Raw genomic sequence first — 17,291 nt, forward strand, 5'->3', positions numbered from 1 at the left:
AACATGACCTCCCAATTCGTATACTCAATACTCAGTACTCTGACCAATAAAGAAAAGCATACCAAACGCCTTCTTCACTATCCTATCTACCTGCGTCTCTACTTTTAAGCAGCTATAAATTTGGTAATTAATTATTCCAAGATTAATTATTCCTCTTTGGAATGTTTATATTTTTCCACCATTATGAACTTTAAAGAGATATTGTTCAAACATCCTGTGTGAATAGCTTCCTTTTATTGGATGCGATGTTTGTACAAATCAGAGTTTGTCTTGGCTTGCTACTAATGGTTAGCAATATTATTTTAGCCTGTGCACTGATATTCTGCTGTTTAAAACACTGCTTACATCCTGTACACTGTACACCATTGCTTGTAGACTGTAATTGCATCAGTGCATACACAATTTAGAGTGTAACCACATCTATTCACATAAAACATCACTATTCTTCTGTATTCACATCACCTCACACATCACTGTTCAGAGACTACTGCATTTAAACCAACTATCATTGTAATACATGTCACTGCAGCGTCTTTTCACAGATACACCTAAAACAACTGGGAGAAAACTGACATATTCAAAAGCAAAATGCCTACAATATTATTTTTCACATTGCCAAGAACAAATAATCAGCTTTGGTAAATAACTGCTTAAAGCATACCAGTCTTGGAAATGGTCTGGTCAGTAGCTTTGACAGACTTCAGTAACAGCCTTGGGTTGGAGGTTACGGGTAGGCCAGGGCGACACTGTTTTCTCTGTTGCTGCTGTTTCAGGGCCTGTGGGTTGGAAAAGATTTTCTCTGTAGTCAATTGAGAAAAGCCTATTAATAGGAGCAAGTACACAGAAAAAAACATTTAAAGCTACCAGCTGATTTTCCCCCATCTGAGACTCCAATATGTCAGATTGTAACAGATTGGCCCAAGAGATTCATAAAACCTTCAGAGACTTTAAAAGATCTCTTTGAAGTAATAAACAGAACAAAGAGATAAAGAAGACACAGAGATAGCAAATAGTCGTAAGGTACCTTTTGTATCCTTACTCATGACATACGTTTGGCACAGCCCATGTCCCACGAGTGAATAAATAAAACAGAGAGCATGTTTATTTGTGTGGTTCATCAATGCGCTCTTCAGAATAAAGATCTCAAAAACGCTAATAGAACACAGAGTTGAGATTTAGTAATTGCCAAAATGCAGGTGCATAATTTACAAGGGTGTTGGTCAGAATTCTGTAACTGAAATGGTCAATGTGATTTTATGCTATTGTTATTATTTATAAACACTCCAACAACATATTCTGGTAGCAGTTATTTTGATGTACTCTGAAATCACTCAGTATTGAACTAATCCACTTTTCTGCTCCCCAGACTTTATGTATTTTTGTTGATTTGCGAGATGAAGATGAGTTCCCTAAGTGCTTTTTGGTTTCTAACCATAACATCGACATTGTTGTCAGACCATGTGACACAAGACAAATAGTAGACAGAAGATCTCTTCTGCATTTGAACAAAGTGCTTCCACAATGTGATTTGACTCATTACAAAGTGAATGGATTTTATGGTGTGAGGTTCATAAACTTAAAGGACACAAGGTTTCATTGAGTCATACACCATGGAAACAGACTATTCAGTCCAATTAGTTCATACAAACCATATTCCCAAACTAACGTAGTCCCACTGACCTGCATTTGGCCCATATCCTTCTACATCTTTCCTAATGAAGGGCTCTTGCCCGAAACATCAATTCACCTGCCCCTCGGATGCTGCCTGACCTCCTGTGCTTTTCCAGCACCCCACCTTTGACTCTGATCCCCAGCATTTGCAGTCCTCACTTTCTCCATATCCTTCAAAACCTTTCCTAATCATGTACCTGTCCAAATGTCTTTTAAATTTTGTAACTGTACCTGGATCCGTCACTTCCTCTGGAAGTTCATTCCACACACGAACCATTCTAGGTAAAAATGTTGCCCCATATATATCTTTTTCCTCTCACCTTAAAGTTTTGCCTCCTTGTCATGAACTCCCTGACCCTAGGTTTCAGTTTCCCAATGGTGCGTTGTGATGGAGTGGTCTGTTCTAGTGTGTCAGGCAGTCTGAGATACGTTTGAACTTGGAATATATTTAGATACGCCAACACTCAATGGTGAGTTGTATTCACAACAGAGCCCAAATCTTTTCCCAGCTGACATACAAACACCACACTTGCCAGAACACCCCCCTGCCAGATGGAAGTGGAAACTCTTGCTGTGTAATCCTCTGCTGAAAGATAAAGGCAATGGTGAATGAGAATTTGGTGCCACCTGGTCTACACTGGGTTCAAGGAGGCGTGCACTAGTCAGTGGCTTTGTGCAGTCGTGCCAGGGATCAGGGTTTAAATTGTTGAACCCTGTAGCACAAGGAGGGACAGCAGAAGACAGGGCAGTTTGCACGATGGCTCTGTACTGGAAACCCAACACAGTACTGGGGTAGGTGGGAATGGGTCAGGACTGCAAACCCAATGCAGAATTGGGGGGGGTGGGGGGGGGGGGGGGGCGGTGTTGTAATGGAGGGGATTAAGTACCACCAGGAGTAGAAGAGGAATCCGGAAAATAGAAGGTGAGAAGTGTGTGTGCTAAAGGGGAAATTGGAACATGCAGACAGTAAGAACATGATGGGATAAAAGGAAGGGGTCAGCACTGTCAAAATGTGGGTCCACCTCAGGATGATGGCTGGTAGAATTCTTGAAGGGCTTTGTGTTCACATTTCATATATACCCATGGACAGTGATCTCAGGCAAAGTGCTTCCCAATATACAGAAGAGAGAGCTAACTGAACCTGTGTTTCACTGTGTCTCTCAAAATAAGGAGTATGATACTAGACACTGATGTGGTCATGCAATGAAGAGTTAGCATGAAGTACGCAGCAGTATCTCTTGGGCAATAAAGAAAATGTTCCTAATTTTCCTTTAACCAGCAATGCTTGCCAACCATGAATGAAGTGAAATCAATGTAATGTGAAACATGTACAAGTCCAATTTTCATTTGAAAATAACCTCGTCTCCCTTTGTACTTGCAATATGTTAATGGCAATAATTTGGTCAGAAGGTTTTGGTCATGAGGAGAACCTCCCTGTCTGACCAAGAATTTCTTTTCTAGTCCGCCCTCATTGTCAGCTGACAGAGTTTAACCAATGAAATGCTTCCCCTGCATATCACTTTAAATATTAATTGTAATTGTGTGGGAAACGGGAGACTGCAAAAGGTCTGATAACATCACCATCAAAACAGCAATGTATTTAAGATGGGAATTGTTCTTAACTGCCAGTGGAAATATTGGGGCAAGATTGAGAAATTAAAGTTAATTTGCACTTGAAAGGTTTTCAGAATGGTGGACAGATGGCATTCAAAAGCACGGCCTTGCATTAACATATAGACTACTTTGAGACAGTCACTTCATCTCTAAATCAAAAACAAAACATTTTATTCTGAATACACCTTCATGTAATAAATAAGCAGCAGTATAGGGGGGAGAATGTCCAGCTGAAATGCAGAATTTGTAAAATAGTGTAAAAACTGGCAGGTATCAAAAGAACAGCTTCTAAAAGTGCATACGTAGTTACACTTTTGAATTTATTAATTTTGATTATAGTGTCCTTCAATTTTAATCTCCGGTCCTTTCCTGAAGAAACTAATTCACTCTAGACTATGGTTCCATATTAATGATTGTGATATTCTATCCAAATAGATATTTTCATATTGAACCACAATTTGATGAATATTGACATAATGTTCAACTGTGAATTGTATTCACAGAGTATAAGCCCTTCTCCTCAGACATACAAACGTTACACTTGCCAGACAGTGCAAGGCCAGGTGGAAGTGAAAACTTGCTGTGTATATCCATCTCTTGTTGAAAATGCTCATGCTAAATCTAAAGAAAAATAAGACTGATGTTTACGTTTCAAAACTTCAGGACCTCAAATCGTTTCACACCAAATTATTTTAAAAGTGCACTAACAACTCCCATGAATTAGCCATGAGATCATCCCAAATTGTTTTAATAAAAAGTGATCTTGGTTGAGGAGTAAATATTCGATGGCTCATTTGGACAAACTCTCCTGCATTTCTTTAAAATAGTGACACTGGATTTTTTAGCATCAGTCAGCAAGATTACACGTGGTTCCGATTTAATGGTTCAAGCAAGACACAGGGCTTCCAAAGATACAGCACTTCCTCAGTTCTGTAAACACAGAATCGAACAGGACCCTCCCTCCTTATTTGATTACAGGTGGGACTGTGAAGCCAAGACATTAGATGTTTTAGCTCAGGGACCTGTTGAATCTGTTCATTCCACTGATGATGATCTTTTTTAACTGTTGTAGCTGGTCATCTCCAGACATGGCCCATGACTCTGCTCTGCTCTGACCAAAATGAATGAGATCAATATAGGACCAACTTCTAACTTAACTCAATAATATCCATTTGTCGCCCTACAGCAATAGCTTTGTTCATAGTCAGATCTGGAAGTCAGTTAAGAGCTCTGGAAATAGTCATGTAGTAATCTGATCTAAATTGTTCTTCTCTATCATATCCTTTGATTTTCAGGAAGATTTGTTGGGAGTTATCAAAGTGCAGTTGTGAGAGGCTTCTGACAGATCATTTCCATCAGTTTGTGTTTGGTATGAACATTGCACAGAAGTATTCTGAAAACTAGAGCAAAAGCTTCTCTTCCAGTATTGGAGTAGTTTGCCTGAACTGTGGTTAGGATTTGGTAAAAACAAGGGCTGCAGATGCTGGAAACCAGAGTCTATATTAGAGTGGTGCTGGAAAAGCACAGCAGTTCAGGCAGCATCCGAGGAGCAGGAAAATCAACGTTTCGGGCAAAAGCCCTTCATCAAGAATAGAGGCAGGGAGCCTGCAGGGTGGAGAGATAAATGAGAGGAGGGTGGGGGTGGGAAGAAAGTAGCATGGAGTACAATAGGTGTAGGACATGGTTGAAGAGCTTCAGGGCAGAGGAGATGACGTGGGGGCTGCAGTGAGAGACAGAGACTCACTGAGATTCTTGTAGAGAGAGGAGGAAATCTTTTTCAAGGCAAGCATCTTCGCAAGAGGATTTGCAGTAGGGTTAAAATCAACTTGGTAAAAACAAGAGCTGCAGATGCTTTCGCCCCAGCCCCACCCTCTTCTCATTTATCTCTCCACTCTGCAGGCACCCTGCCGCTATTCCTGATGAAGGACTTTTGCCCGAAACGTTGATTTTCTTGCTCCTTGGACGCTGCCTGAACTGCTGTGCTTTTCCAGCACCACTCTGATCTAGAATGTGGTTAGGACTTGAGAATTGAACAGTATTGCTTGTCATTCTGTAATCAGCATCGAATCCCAATGCAGTAAACTTGAAGGAATCTTAATGCTTAAAAACCCACTTTATGAATGAAAAAACACTTTTGAAAGTTTGTAAACTATGTCAATGATTGCCTTGTCATATTAGTGTTGTCATTTTGTGGATGAGATCTCCAAGATGGCTGATTTGGTTCTAGAATTCAGATCCTAATTGGGATAAAAAGTTGAAGGAGCTGAGCTACCTTTGCAAATTAGCTTTGGCTTGTGGTGAAAGCATCTGCTGTATTTTATCAGGTCAGGTCTACTGCTGTTTGACAAGTCAATTGATCTGAAGAAATTGGTTTGGTTCATTTTCATTTAACATCTTCTACAGTTGAAAGCAGGGCCATGTTTCCCTTCTATTATCATGAGCTGATGGAGGTTGAACTTGTGCTTCTGTTTAGTCTTCCCGAGGACCACAATGTAATCATGGTTCAGAGAAAACCTGGCAGATTCTTACTGATAGGAGACATATGGTTTTGGAATATGTTCTGGCTGATGGATAATCCAACCCTGGCTGATGGTAATTTAAAGAGATCATTCCACTGAAAGATAGTCTAAATGTTGTTAGCTCCTATGATGCTGACGAAACATGTATAAACCAATATCCTTTATAGGAACAAGTAAAGGAATTAAGGGATACGGTGAGAGGGCACCTAAGAACTTTGCATTAGAACATGAGATCATGGAGCAGGAGTAGGCCACCTGGCCCTTCGAGCTGCTCCCCCATTCAAAAAGATCATGCTGACCTTTTCATGGCCTCAGCTCCACTTACCCACCCGCCCTCTCACTGTATCCCTTCATTCCTTTACTGTTCAAAAAATTATCTTAACTTTAAAAACATTGAGTGAGGAAGCCTCAACTACTTCCTAGGGTGAGGAATTTCACAGATTCACAACCCTCTGGATGAAGAAGTTCCTTCTCAATTCAGCCCTAAATCTGCTCCCTTTAATTTTGAGGCTATGCCCTGTTGTCCTAATTTCACTCACCAGTGGAAACATCCTCTCTACTTCTATCTTATCTATTTCCTTCATAATTTTGTGTTTCAATAAGATCCCCCCACCATCGATTCTTCTAAATTCAATCAAGATAATCCCAGTCTACTCAGTTACTCCTCATCAACCAACCCCCTCAACTCCGGAATCAATCCTCTGCACCCCCTCCAGAGCCAGGACAGCGTTTCTCAATTCTTCCAGGGTATGAATGTCTATGGGCATCAATTTCAGTGCAAAATTCAGCTAATCTTTGAAAAACTGGAAAGTTTTGTCAAGATCCTTGTGGTCATCATGAAAAATTACAAAAGGATTTTATTTTCCTGCACTCTTTGCTTCCCAATGCAATAAAAAATTTCCCTTTCATTTTTTATCAGCTATTTATTGACCTATAAAGTAAGGATTTATCATTTATTTAAATAATTTAAATTCTGGCAAAACCATGTTCAATTATGTGTTCCATCTTTACTGTGCAGCGTTATAGTCTTTACAAATGAGGGTCTACAAAGGATCTGGATTGGAGTAGAATGCTGATCTTATTTTTTGTAGTTGGCTTGTAGAACTTTTATTCAAGTTTTTTTTTCAAGTATCTTCCTAATGTCACAAATTCTGGTGAGTCTAGCAATGAGAAAACATGATGAGATTACACACAAGGAACACAGGTGCAGGAGGAGGCCATTCAGCCCATCAACCCTGCAACACCATTCAATACCATCATGTCTGATCATCCAGCCCAGTGCCTATCTCCCATCCGAAAGTGGAAATTTCTGTGCCTGATTACATGTCACCGAACTTGTTTCTAACAAAATTCACAACAACCCTAAATGATAAATTACCTACTTTCACTTCAAATCCTTGGGATAAAAAGTTGAAGGAGCTTTTTTATCCAAAACAAAAAAAGGATAGCATCAATACACAAGATTGGACTTTAAATGTATCATCACTATTTCAGGCTCACAATTAATGATACAGTTTTTAAAATCTTATTTCAGAATCCACAATGACTTTAATGACAACAAGTTTTGTAACTATGGAGAACTTGAAATCTTCAATCTCTTTCACAGTTCAAGAACATTTCTTCAGTGGCTGGCTGATCTAAATTAGGGAGCACAAATTCCAAACTGAGCCAATAAGCATCAATATCAGGTCCTGACTGTTCAGTTCACTATGTTATTGACTGGGAAAATTACAAACAATGAAATTCTGTTTTCCTGTGTCTCCATTGTAAGACATCAATTGTTATTTTAAACAATCTATTGTTTACTTTATGAAATAAAAAAATGTGATGTAACTATCCTGGACTTAAACTTAAAGAGAAGATGCTGGAAAATCTCAGCAGGCCTGACAGCATCTGTAAGGAGAGAAAAGAGCTGATGTTTCGAGTCTCACTGTCAAAGCTGACAAAGGGTCAGTTAGACTCGAAACGTCAGCTATTTTCTCTCCTTACAGATGCTGCCAGACTTGTTGAGATTTTCCAGCATTTCCTCTTTTGGTTTCAGATTCCAGCGTCCGCAGTAATTTACTCTTATCCTGGACTTAAACTTTGCATTAATGTAAGCCATACTTTTCCAGCAATTTGTTTTTTTGAAAATAAAATTTCTAGACAACAATAAAGAATTTTATTTTTTCATAAAAGGTAATGATATTTTGGTACCTACTTGATTCTTGTAAAAACACAAACTGGAGACAAACTCTTCAGTAGCAGCAGAATTTGCTGAATTAAAGATGGCTAACTGTGTCTCATTAGCTGAGGTTAGCAGCTGCCAATTGTAATCCTGTATAAGCAACTGTTAAAGAAGTAAACCCACAAACATCCTCATCATAAGCTACAAGGGAATAACGAGGTTTTCACCATTCTGGTAAATCTTGAGTATGCTATGTCTATGGAAACAAAAGATACAGAAAGCAATTTGGAGTATTTAAGACACTGACCTGTTTGAGGGCTTTCTTGCTGTGCTTCTGAGATGGAGACATAATCTTATTCTGTGAGATGGAAGGAGAGGGGCAACTTGACTGAGGTGAAGCAGGTTGAGGCGATAACCTGGATGAAACTTGGATAAAGGAAGGGAAAATTAGTATTGTATTTACTGTATTTGAAAAATAAAGTTATTGCGTCAACATTAAATTTGTTCCAAGAGTTAATGATAGAATTTAAGTTTTATGTTTCAATCATAAATTAAACTAAAATGAAGAATTGTGGATGCTGGAGATCTAAAACAGACAAAAGCAGGAATTGCTTAAGAAACTCAGCAAGTTCTGAAGGCTTGAAATGTTAACTCTGTTTTCTCTCCACAGATGCTGCCAGACCTACTGAGTTTTGTGTGTTATAAAACAAATTATCTTGGAGTTATCATGTCATGATTGTTAACCATTTAGGGCACATATCATGATATCATGAATGCGTTGCATAGCAATCAACAAAATCAGCAAAACACAAACCACAAAAGAGGCCCAGTTTTCATCAGTACATGGTTGTTAGATTCTGACAACATGGACAGGCTAACAATTCACTTCACAATAAATGTCAAAAAGCTGAGGAAAAACAGAATACTACAACCTGATTTTCCATATTTTCTAAAAATTAGATACTTGAAAAGGTTTTCAAGTGATTTGACCTGATAATTAACTTTTTTTTTTGTTTATGCTGCAACTTAAGGGTTCCAGCACGGTGGCTCAGTAGTTAGCACTGCTGCCTCACAGCACCAGGGACCCGGGTTCGATTCCTGACTCAGACAACTGTCTGTGTGGGGTTTGCACATTCTCCCAGTGGCTGTGTGGGTTTCCTCCAGGTACTCCGGTTTCCTCCCACAGTCCAAAGGTGTGAAGGTTAGGTGAATTGGCCATGCTAAATTGTCCACAGTGTTAGATGGATTAGTCATGGGTAAATGTAGGGAAATGGGTGGGTTGCTCTTTGGAGGGTCGGTGTGGACTTGTTGGGCCGAATGGCCTGTTTCCACGCTGTAGGGAATCTAATCTAATCAAACTTAAATAATGGCATTAGATATATATTTCAAACCACATTTTGTATTCATAATTCTCTTTACAAGATGTGGAAGCTACTTCATCACCATACAGTTCTTTCAAGAATTATGACTCTGTATATTCACATTCCACACCATTACTATGTGCAACCTTTGATGTCCCTATTGATTGTTTTTATTGCCAGCTCCATCCTCTGCAGTCTATCCAACATCACACCCACTACACTCCACCATTAAAAATATATAGTTAAAATAAAAAATATAAAGATTTTGCTGTCACCACTTGATGCATAGCTGTATTGTCTTAATCCAATGCCTTGTAAAATTTGAGCACAGGCCATAAGTAAAACCATTATAAATGTCAAGTGTGAGGCTGGATTAAATGGTACTTCATTACTAACAAGAAGAAAAGCATAGATCACAAAATGGCATTGCCGGGTTTAATTGTAAACTATATAACTTTTCAATCCAGGTTCCTGACCTGCACAAACTCTGATACACGTGACAAGAAAAGTAGGTCACAGTTAACTGAATGTCAGATGATAAAACAAAGTGAAAGGTCACAGCTGTTTGGTTGTTCAGTGACATTCTTTCAGATGCTCACACATTAGTGTTCACAAACACAAGTGAGCAGCCCTCATTACTCACACACCAAATCCCTGACATAGGTCTTACCCTCAAAGCCTAGCCAAAGTTACACATTAAAAACTGTAGAAAACTTATGGCCAAAGTCACCCCCAACTGTTTTCACACAGATTTTCCTGGCTGGTCACCAAGATCACAGACAACTTTGAAGACTGACAATGGTTGGAGAAGAACACAAAGCTGCGGGAAGTTCAAAAGAATAAATCTGTACAGAGGGCAAAACTGATCCAGATATAAGATTATTAATTGTGACATAACCGCTAGATAACTGTTAAACACTAGGAGAAAGTGAGGACTGCAGATGCTGGAGATCAGAGCTGAAAATGTGTTGCTGGAAAAGCGCAGCAGGTCAGGCAGCATCCAACGAGCAGGAGAATCGACGTTTCGGGTATGAGCCCAGGTCATCTCCTCTGCCCCCTCTCACTGCACACCCAAGGTCATCTCCTCTGCCCCTCTCTCACTGTACATCCCAGGTCATCTCCTCTGTCCCTCTCTCACTGTACATCCCAGGTCATCTCCTCTGCCCCTCTCTCACTGCACACCCCAGGTCATCTCCTCTGCCCCTCTCTCACTGCACACCCCAGGTCATCTCCTCTGCCCCTCTCTCACTGCACACCCCAGGTCATCTCCTCTGCCCCTCTCTCACTGCACACCCCAGGTCATCTCCTCTGCCCCTCTCTCACTGCACACCCCAGGTCATCTCCTCTGCCCCTCTCTCACTGCACGCCCCAGGTCATCTGCTCTGCCCCTCTCTCACTGCACACCTCAGGTCATCTCCTCTGCCTAGATTCCTGAAGAAGGGTTCATGCCCGAAATGTTGATTCTCCTGCTCCTTGGATGTTGCCTAACCTGCTGTGCTTTTCCAGCAACACATTTTCAGCAACTGTTAAACAATAACCTGCTGCTAATAAGAAATTGTGAAAAATTCAATTTAACAACAAAAGTGAGCATCAGTTATTGGAATATCTATAATACACACTCTTGTTGTATTTGAATGACAAAGGTCGGACCTGAATGAAATTCCAGGGGGTTGAATCAGATCTCTGGTCACAACTCCAATAGGAGACTATCTGAATCTGCTGTTTAGTCTCACAGCCATAGAACCAGCAACCTCCCGAAATGTTCTGACAGGATGCTGCTGAAAGTCTGCTGGAATATCAGCAATGTGTATTATTTTCTTAACCTTTTCAACTGCATCTTCCCCGGAGGTTTAGGTAGAGGTAGCATGACTCACAAAATGACCACAACAGACTGCCTCTTCAGTCACCCACACAGCACAACGAGCACCTGTATATGTCAGAGTGTTTCTGCTGGGCTCTACACAAACCCAGCCAGCCAGCAGGTTTCAATGCACGCAACACAAACCACAGACAAACATGATACCTAAATTCTGACCAGTATGTTCAAGAACAGCTTACATACACTAGTTAACCATTCATGTGCTGAGCTCAATAACATATAATAACATATCTATTACATACTAAATTCAATAGCTTTACACAGGATTTGGAGTTATCGTCAAGGCCAGCATTTATTGGTCATCCTCATTGTCGTTAAGAATTTGGTGGCTGTAGTAATCATAAAGAGGTCAGCACAGAATAACAGTTCCCTGACTGGACCAGGTTAACAGCCCCAATCAGGGAGCCCTGGCTGACAGATATAAACAGGAGTGTCAGGGGTTCTAGGAGCTGATTCTATGCTAGCTGGGTCAGTGTCATATACTGTCCACGTGTACATAAAGGGGGACTTGATGACGGGATACTGGCCTTTGTGGAGTTATTCCAGTGGTGACTAGAGTAGGATTAATGATGTAGGAGGAGAAAGTGAGGTCTGCAGATGCTGGAGATCAGAGCTGAAAATGTGTTGCTGGAAAAGCGCAGCAGGTCAAGCAGCATCTAAGGAACAGGAAATTCGACGTTTCGGGCATAAGCCCTTCATCAGGAACACTTCCTGATGAAGGGCTTATGCCCGAAACGTCGAATTTCCTGTTCCTTGGATGCTGCCTGACCTGCTGCGCTTTTCCAGCAACACATTTTCAGCAGGGATTAATGATGTAACCATGCAAAAGTGGCTACTAGCTAAAGCCAAACTGGACTTTAAACAGGCACTATAACTGGCTTCGTCATTAGAAAATGCAGCAAGTGGAGCATATGAACTACAGGGCATTCCTGTGGAAGTGGACACCCTCACCAGTCAGACTGAGCATGGGGAACACCACTTGAGTGAAGACAATTGTACAGCCTCACTCAGGACATATTCCGAACAGAGAGACTCACGGTCAGCTCCCAGCAAAACCTCCAAACAAAGCCAAGCCTCAACCAAGCGGTTAGAAGCAGATTGAGGAACCAAGCTGGCAAGTTATTGTAGGTGCTGTCAGTATCCGGACTTGAGACAATAAGAGAGTCCCACTGGTCCGGAAATGAGTAAGTGACTGGTATCCAGGGGAGGGCACACCCTGGAAAGTCCGCCTACATCTGCTTTGGAACAGTTACAAAGTGTCTGATTTGGATGTTGGATCAAAATAAACATTTGTTTCAATGGTCTCCCTGTTGTAATGGGGGTCAATACCAGCAGGGCCATTTCACTGATCGCAGAACCACTCTCTAAAGAAATTCCTCTGGACTCTAATCCTTAAGTTTATGCAAGACCTTAGCTTATCTGAGAACATATACTGGAGAATCCCTACAGATTAACAGTACAGTGGCACAACTGCCTCACAGCGCCAAATACTCAGGTTCGATTCCAACCTCAGGTGGCTGTCTATGTGGAGTTTGCACATTCTCCCTGTGTCTCCCTCAGGGTGTTCCGGTTTCCTCCCACAATCCAAAGATGTGCAGGTTAGGTAAACTGGCCATGTTAAATTGTCCACAGCATTCAAGGATGTGTAGGTGAGGTGCATTAGTCAGGGGTAAATATAGGATAATAGGGTAGGGGAATGGGTCTGGGTGGGTCACTCTTCGGAGGGTCAGTGTGGACTTGTTGGGTCAAATGGCCTGTTTCTACTCTGCAGGAATTCTATGATTCAATGAACTTCAGTTGCAGTCTCTTATGAGAAGCAACTGGTGTAAGTTCCCACTGACTGTTGTAAAAAGGCTTGGTCCCAAGCTTGATGGGTCAGAATTGGTTGAGAAAGATTCAGCTTGATTGGCTGAACACTTCTTTGTTTAGGAAATGGCTGCCAGAGTGAAGTTCTAATTAAATTGCCAGACGTGTTTCAGGAAGGTCTAGGGACAACCAAAGGAGCCAGGGCCACCTGGCATGTTGACCAGGAAGCAATTCCATGATTCCGCAAGGCCCAGCCAGTGCCATCTGCCTTAAGGGGAAAAGTTGGGGCAGGAATCAGGAGGCTGGGAAGTGAAGGAATCATCAAACCAGTCCAGGTTGTGGAATGGACAGCACCAGTTGTACTGAATGGGAAGCACTATAGGTTGGTTCACCTTTTGTGGGAATTTTAAACAAATAGTAAACCACTTTTCACAGCTGGATAGATACCCAATAACTCACATTGAGGGTTTATATGTAAAACTGGCAGGATGCTGTCCCTCACAAAGCTGGATCTGAGCCATGCATACCAACAATTGAGATTAGATGAGGATTCCCAGATGTATGCTACAGTCAATACCCATAAGGGATTTTACCAATATACATGAGACTGTCTTTTGGGGTCTCGTCTGCCTGTGACATTTTCCAGTGGACAATGAAGAACATTTTACAAGGCCTATCCAGGTTGCCATTTATCTGGATGATGTGCTAATAACAGGGAAGACCAATAAAGAGCACTTAGAGAACTTGGACATAGTGCTTAAATGTTTCTCCAAGGCAGCGAAATGCCTCAGCAGGGAAAGATTTGTGTTCCAGGCATCCCAAGTGATCTCCTTGGGCTACAGAGTCGACAAGACTGGGTTACACCCGTTGGAAGATCAAGTGAGGGCGATCAAACATCTGTACCAGAGCTCAGGCCTTTCCTTGGGTTGGTGAATTATTGTGGAAAATTCATACATAACCTAACTTCTATCACATCTGCTATTGAATAAGGGTCAGCCCAGGAAATGATCTTGTAGCCAAGATGTAGCCTATAGGGAAGTGAAGAGACAGCTATTACCATCTAAGTTGTTATGACCCAAAGTGAGATGTGGTGCTGACATGCAATACTGCCCCGTACAGTATCAGCCTTGTGTTGGCTCACTATTGGCCCAGTGGAGAGGATTGTCCAATAGCGTATGCTTCCTGGACTCTGGCTGACACTGACCCAAAACACACCCAGATAGAGAGGGAAGGATTACCAAGACTGTGGAACTGTCTGACAGCACAGATGTAAATTTGTAACATTAACAGGCCACAGACCCCTGAGAGGGTGACTTCAAGAGATAGGACCCTGCTGCCTATAGCTTCAGGTCAAATTCAGTGGTGGGCCCTTATTCTCAATATGAACAATTACTGGTTGGAGCACCATCCCAGAGGCCAAGTGGTAAATGCAGATGTCTTGAGCTGCCTCCCACTGGCAGATACACCAACCGACAGTGTCGCCACTGGAGGAGACCATTCTGGTTTTACACTTTGTGGACAGCCTTCCCATCACCGCTGACAATATCAGACTGTTGACACAAAATGATCCGGTTGGGGCAAAACTAAAACAGCTGGTGGTGGTAGGAGAAACAAAAAGGGTCGTTACGTCCAGAACCGAAATCTTTCTGGACACAGTGAGCCCAGAATCACAGTCAAGGACGGCACATTATTATGGGGAGTAAGAACAATTGTCCTAAACAAAGGTCACCACCATTTTCTGGCTGAACCCCACCAGGGTCATCCAGGGGTTTCCAAAATGAAGATGTTGGCGAGAAGTGACAGGACTGGATGCTGACACAGCCGTGTTGGTGACCCAGCCGTGTTGGTGACGCAGCTGTATTGGTGACACAGCCGTGTTGGTGACGCAGCCGTATTGGTGACGCAGCCGTGTCGGTGACACAGCCGTGTCGGTGACACAGCCGTATTGGTGACACAGCCGTGTTGGTGACACAGCCGTATTGGTGACACAGCCGTGTTGGTGACACAGCCGTATTGGTGACGCAGCGCCCAGGGTCCCACAGGGACAAAGATTACCACCAACAGCTCCCCCACACTGTGAGAATGACCGAGTAAACTCTGCACTCAGTTACACGTCACTTATGCAGAGCCTTTCATTGGCTCAATATTCTCAGTCATTGTGGACACCCACTGGAAGTGGCTGGATGTGCAGAGAGTTCCTTCGGCAAACACAGAGACAATGATTGAAACATTTCCAGCATCATTTACAACACCCAAGTTGCTGAAGACTGTATCGGCAAAACTGGTCCTCACCCTGAATAACTTCTCTTTTCAATCCTCCCACTTCCTCCAAACTAAAGGAGTTGCCATGGGCACCCGCATGGGCCCCAGCTATGCCTGCCTCTTCGTAGGATATGTGGAACAGTCCATCTTCCGCAACTACACTGGCACCACCCCCCACCTTTTCCTCCGCTACATCGATGACTGTATCGGCAGCTGCCTCGTGCTCCCACGAGGAGGTTGAACAGTTCATCAACTTTACTAACACCTTCCATCCCGACCTGAAATTCACCTGGACTGTCTCAGACTCCTCCCTCCCCTTCCTAGACCTTTCCATTTCTATCTCGGGCGACCGACTCAACACAGACATCTATTATAAACCGACTGACTCCCACAGCTACCTGGACTACACCTCCTCCCACCCTGCCCCCTGTAAAAACGCCATCCCATATTCCCAATTCCTTCGTCTCCGCCGCATCTGCTCCCAGGAGGACCAATTCCAACACCGCACAGCCCAGATGGCCTCCTTCTTCAAGGACCGCAGATTCCCCCCAGACGTGATCGACGATGCCCTCCACCGCATCTCCTCCACTTCCCGCTCCTCCGCCCTTGAGCCCCGCTCCTCCAACCGCCACCAAGACAGAACCCCACTGGTTCTCACCTACCACCCCACCAACCTGCGCATACAACGTATTATCCGCCGCCATTTCCGCCACCTCCAAAAGGACCCCACCACCAAGGATATATTTCCCTCCCCTCCCCTATCAGCGTTCCGCAAGGACCACTCCCTTCGTGACTCCCTTGTCAGATCCACACCCCCCACCAACCCAACCTCCACCCCCGGCACCTTCCCCTGCAACCGCAGGAAATGTAAAACTTGCGCCCACACCTCCACACTCACTTCCCTCCAAGGCCCCAAGGGATCCTTCCATATCCGCCACAAGTTCACCTGTACCTCCACACACATCATCTATTGCATCCGCTGCACCCGATGTGGCCTCCTCTATATTGGTGAGACAGGCCGCTTACTTGCGGAACGCTTCAGAGAACACCTCTGGGCCGCCCAAACCAACCAACCCAATCACCCCGTGGCTCAACACTTTAACTCCCCCTCCCACTCCACCGAGGACATGCAGGTCCTTGGACTCCTCCACCGGCAGAACACAACTACACGACGGCTGGAGGAGGAGCGCCTCATCTTCCGCCTGGGAACCCTCCAACCACAAGGTATGAATTCAGATTTCTCCAGCTTCCTCATTTCCCCTCCCCCCACCTTGTCTCAGTCGGTTCCCTCAACTCAGCACCGCCCTCCTAACCTGCAATCCTCTTCCTGACCTCTCCGCCCCCACCCCACTCCGGCCTATCACCCTCACCTTGACCTCCTTCCACCTATCCCACCTCCATCGCCCCTCCCCCTAGTCCCTCCTCCCTACCTTTTATCTCAGCCTGCTTGGCTCTCTCTCTTATTCCTGATGAAGGGCTTATGCTCGAAACGTCGAATTCTCTATTCCTGAGATGCTGCCTAACCTGCTGTGCTTTGACCAGCAACACATTTGCAGAAGTGTTGCTCACAGACATCATTTATCTGCAGGGATTTCAAGTATTTCCTGAAGTCGAATGGCATGTAAGGACAGCTCCATACCATCCAGCACCCAGCTGTCTGGTGGAAACAGCAGTCAGAATGTTAATGACAGGCTTAAAGAAACAGCCTGCAGCTACACTAGATACAAAACTGTCCCGATTTCTGTTCGATTATAGAACCACCCTGACACAACAACAGGGACAGCTCCAGCAGAGTTGCTGATGAGGAGAGGGCTCTGCACCAGGTTAAACCTGATATTCCCGAGGGTGGGGGATGGTGAAATGGCAGCAGAATGCCAAAGCCAGCCAGATGCCATCTCTAAGCAAGAGAGACAGTTTACTTCAGGGGATGAAGTTTGGTGTTGAAACCATAGAAGTGGCCCTGCATGGGTAAGAGACATGGTCAACACGAGGTCAGGTCCCATGATGTACAA

The 17,291-nt window shown here is 43.4% G+C and overlaps 1 protein-coding gene across 6 annotated transcripts in view; it reads right to left on the reverse strand.

Moving 5' to 3' along the window:
- LOC132835003 (putative Polycomb group protein ASXL2) overlaps positions 1 to 17,291 on the reverse strand; it is a 310,992-nt gene that overhangs the window by 66,643 nt on the left and 227,058 nt on the right. For all 6 annotated transcript variants that reach the window (XM_060854233.1, XM_060854277.1, XM_060854260.1 and 3 more), the window contains 2 exons: positions 8,279 to 8,397; positions 662 to 776 (listed from right to left, as the gene is read on the reverse strand). In XM_060854233.1, the coding sequence (XP_060710216.1) occupies positions 662 to 776; positions 8,279 to 8,397 (234 nt within the window). The remainder of the gene's footprint in view (positions 1 to 661; positions 777 to 8,278; positions 8,398 to 17,291) is intronic.

The sequence above is a fragment of the Hemiscyllium ocellatum genome, chromosome 3, assembly GCF_020745735.1.
Source record: "Hemiscyllium ocellatum isolate sHemOce1 chromosome 3, sHemOce1.pat.X.cur, whole genome shotgun sequence".
NCBI classification, from domain to species: Eukaryota; Metazoa; Chordata; class Chondrichthyes; order Orectolobiformes; family Hemiscylliidae; genus Hemiscyllium; species Hemiscyllium ocellatum.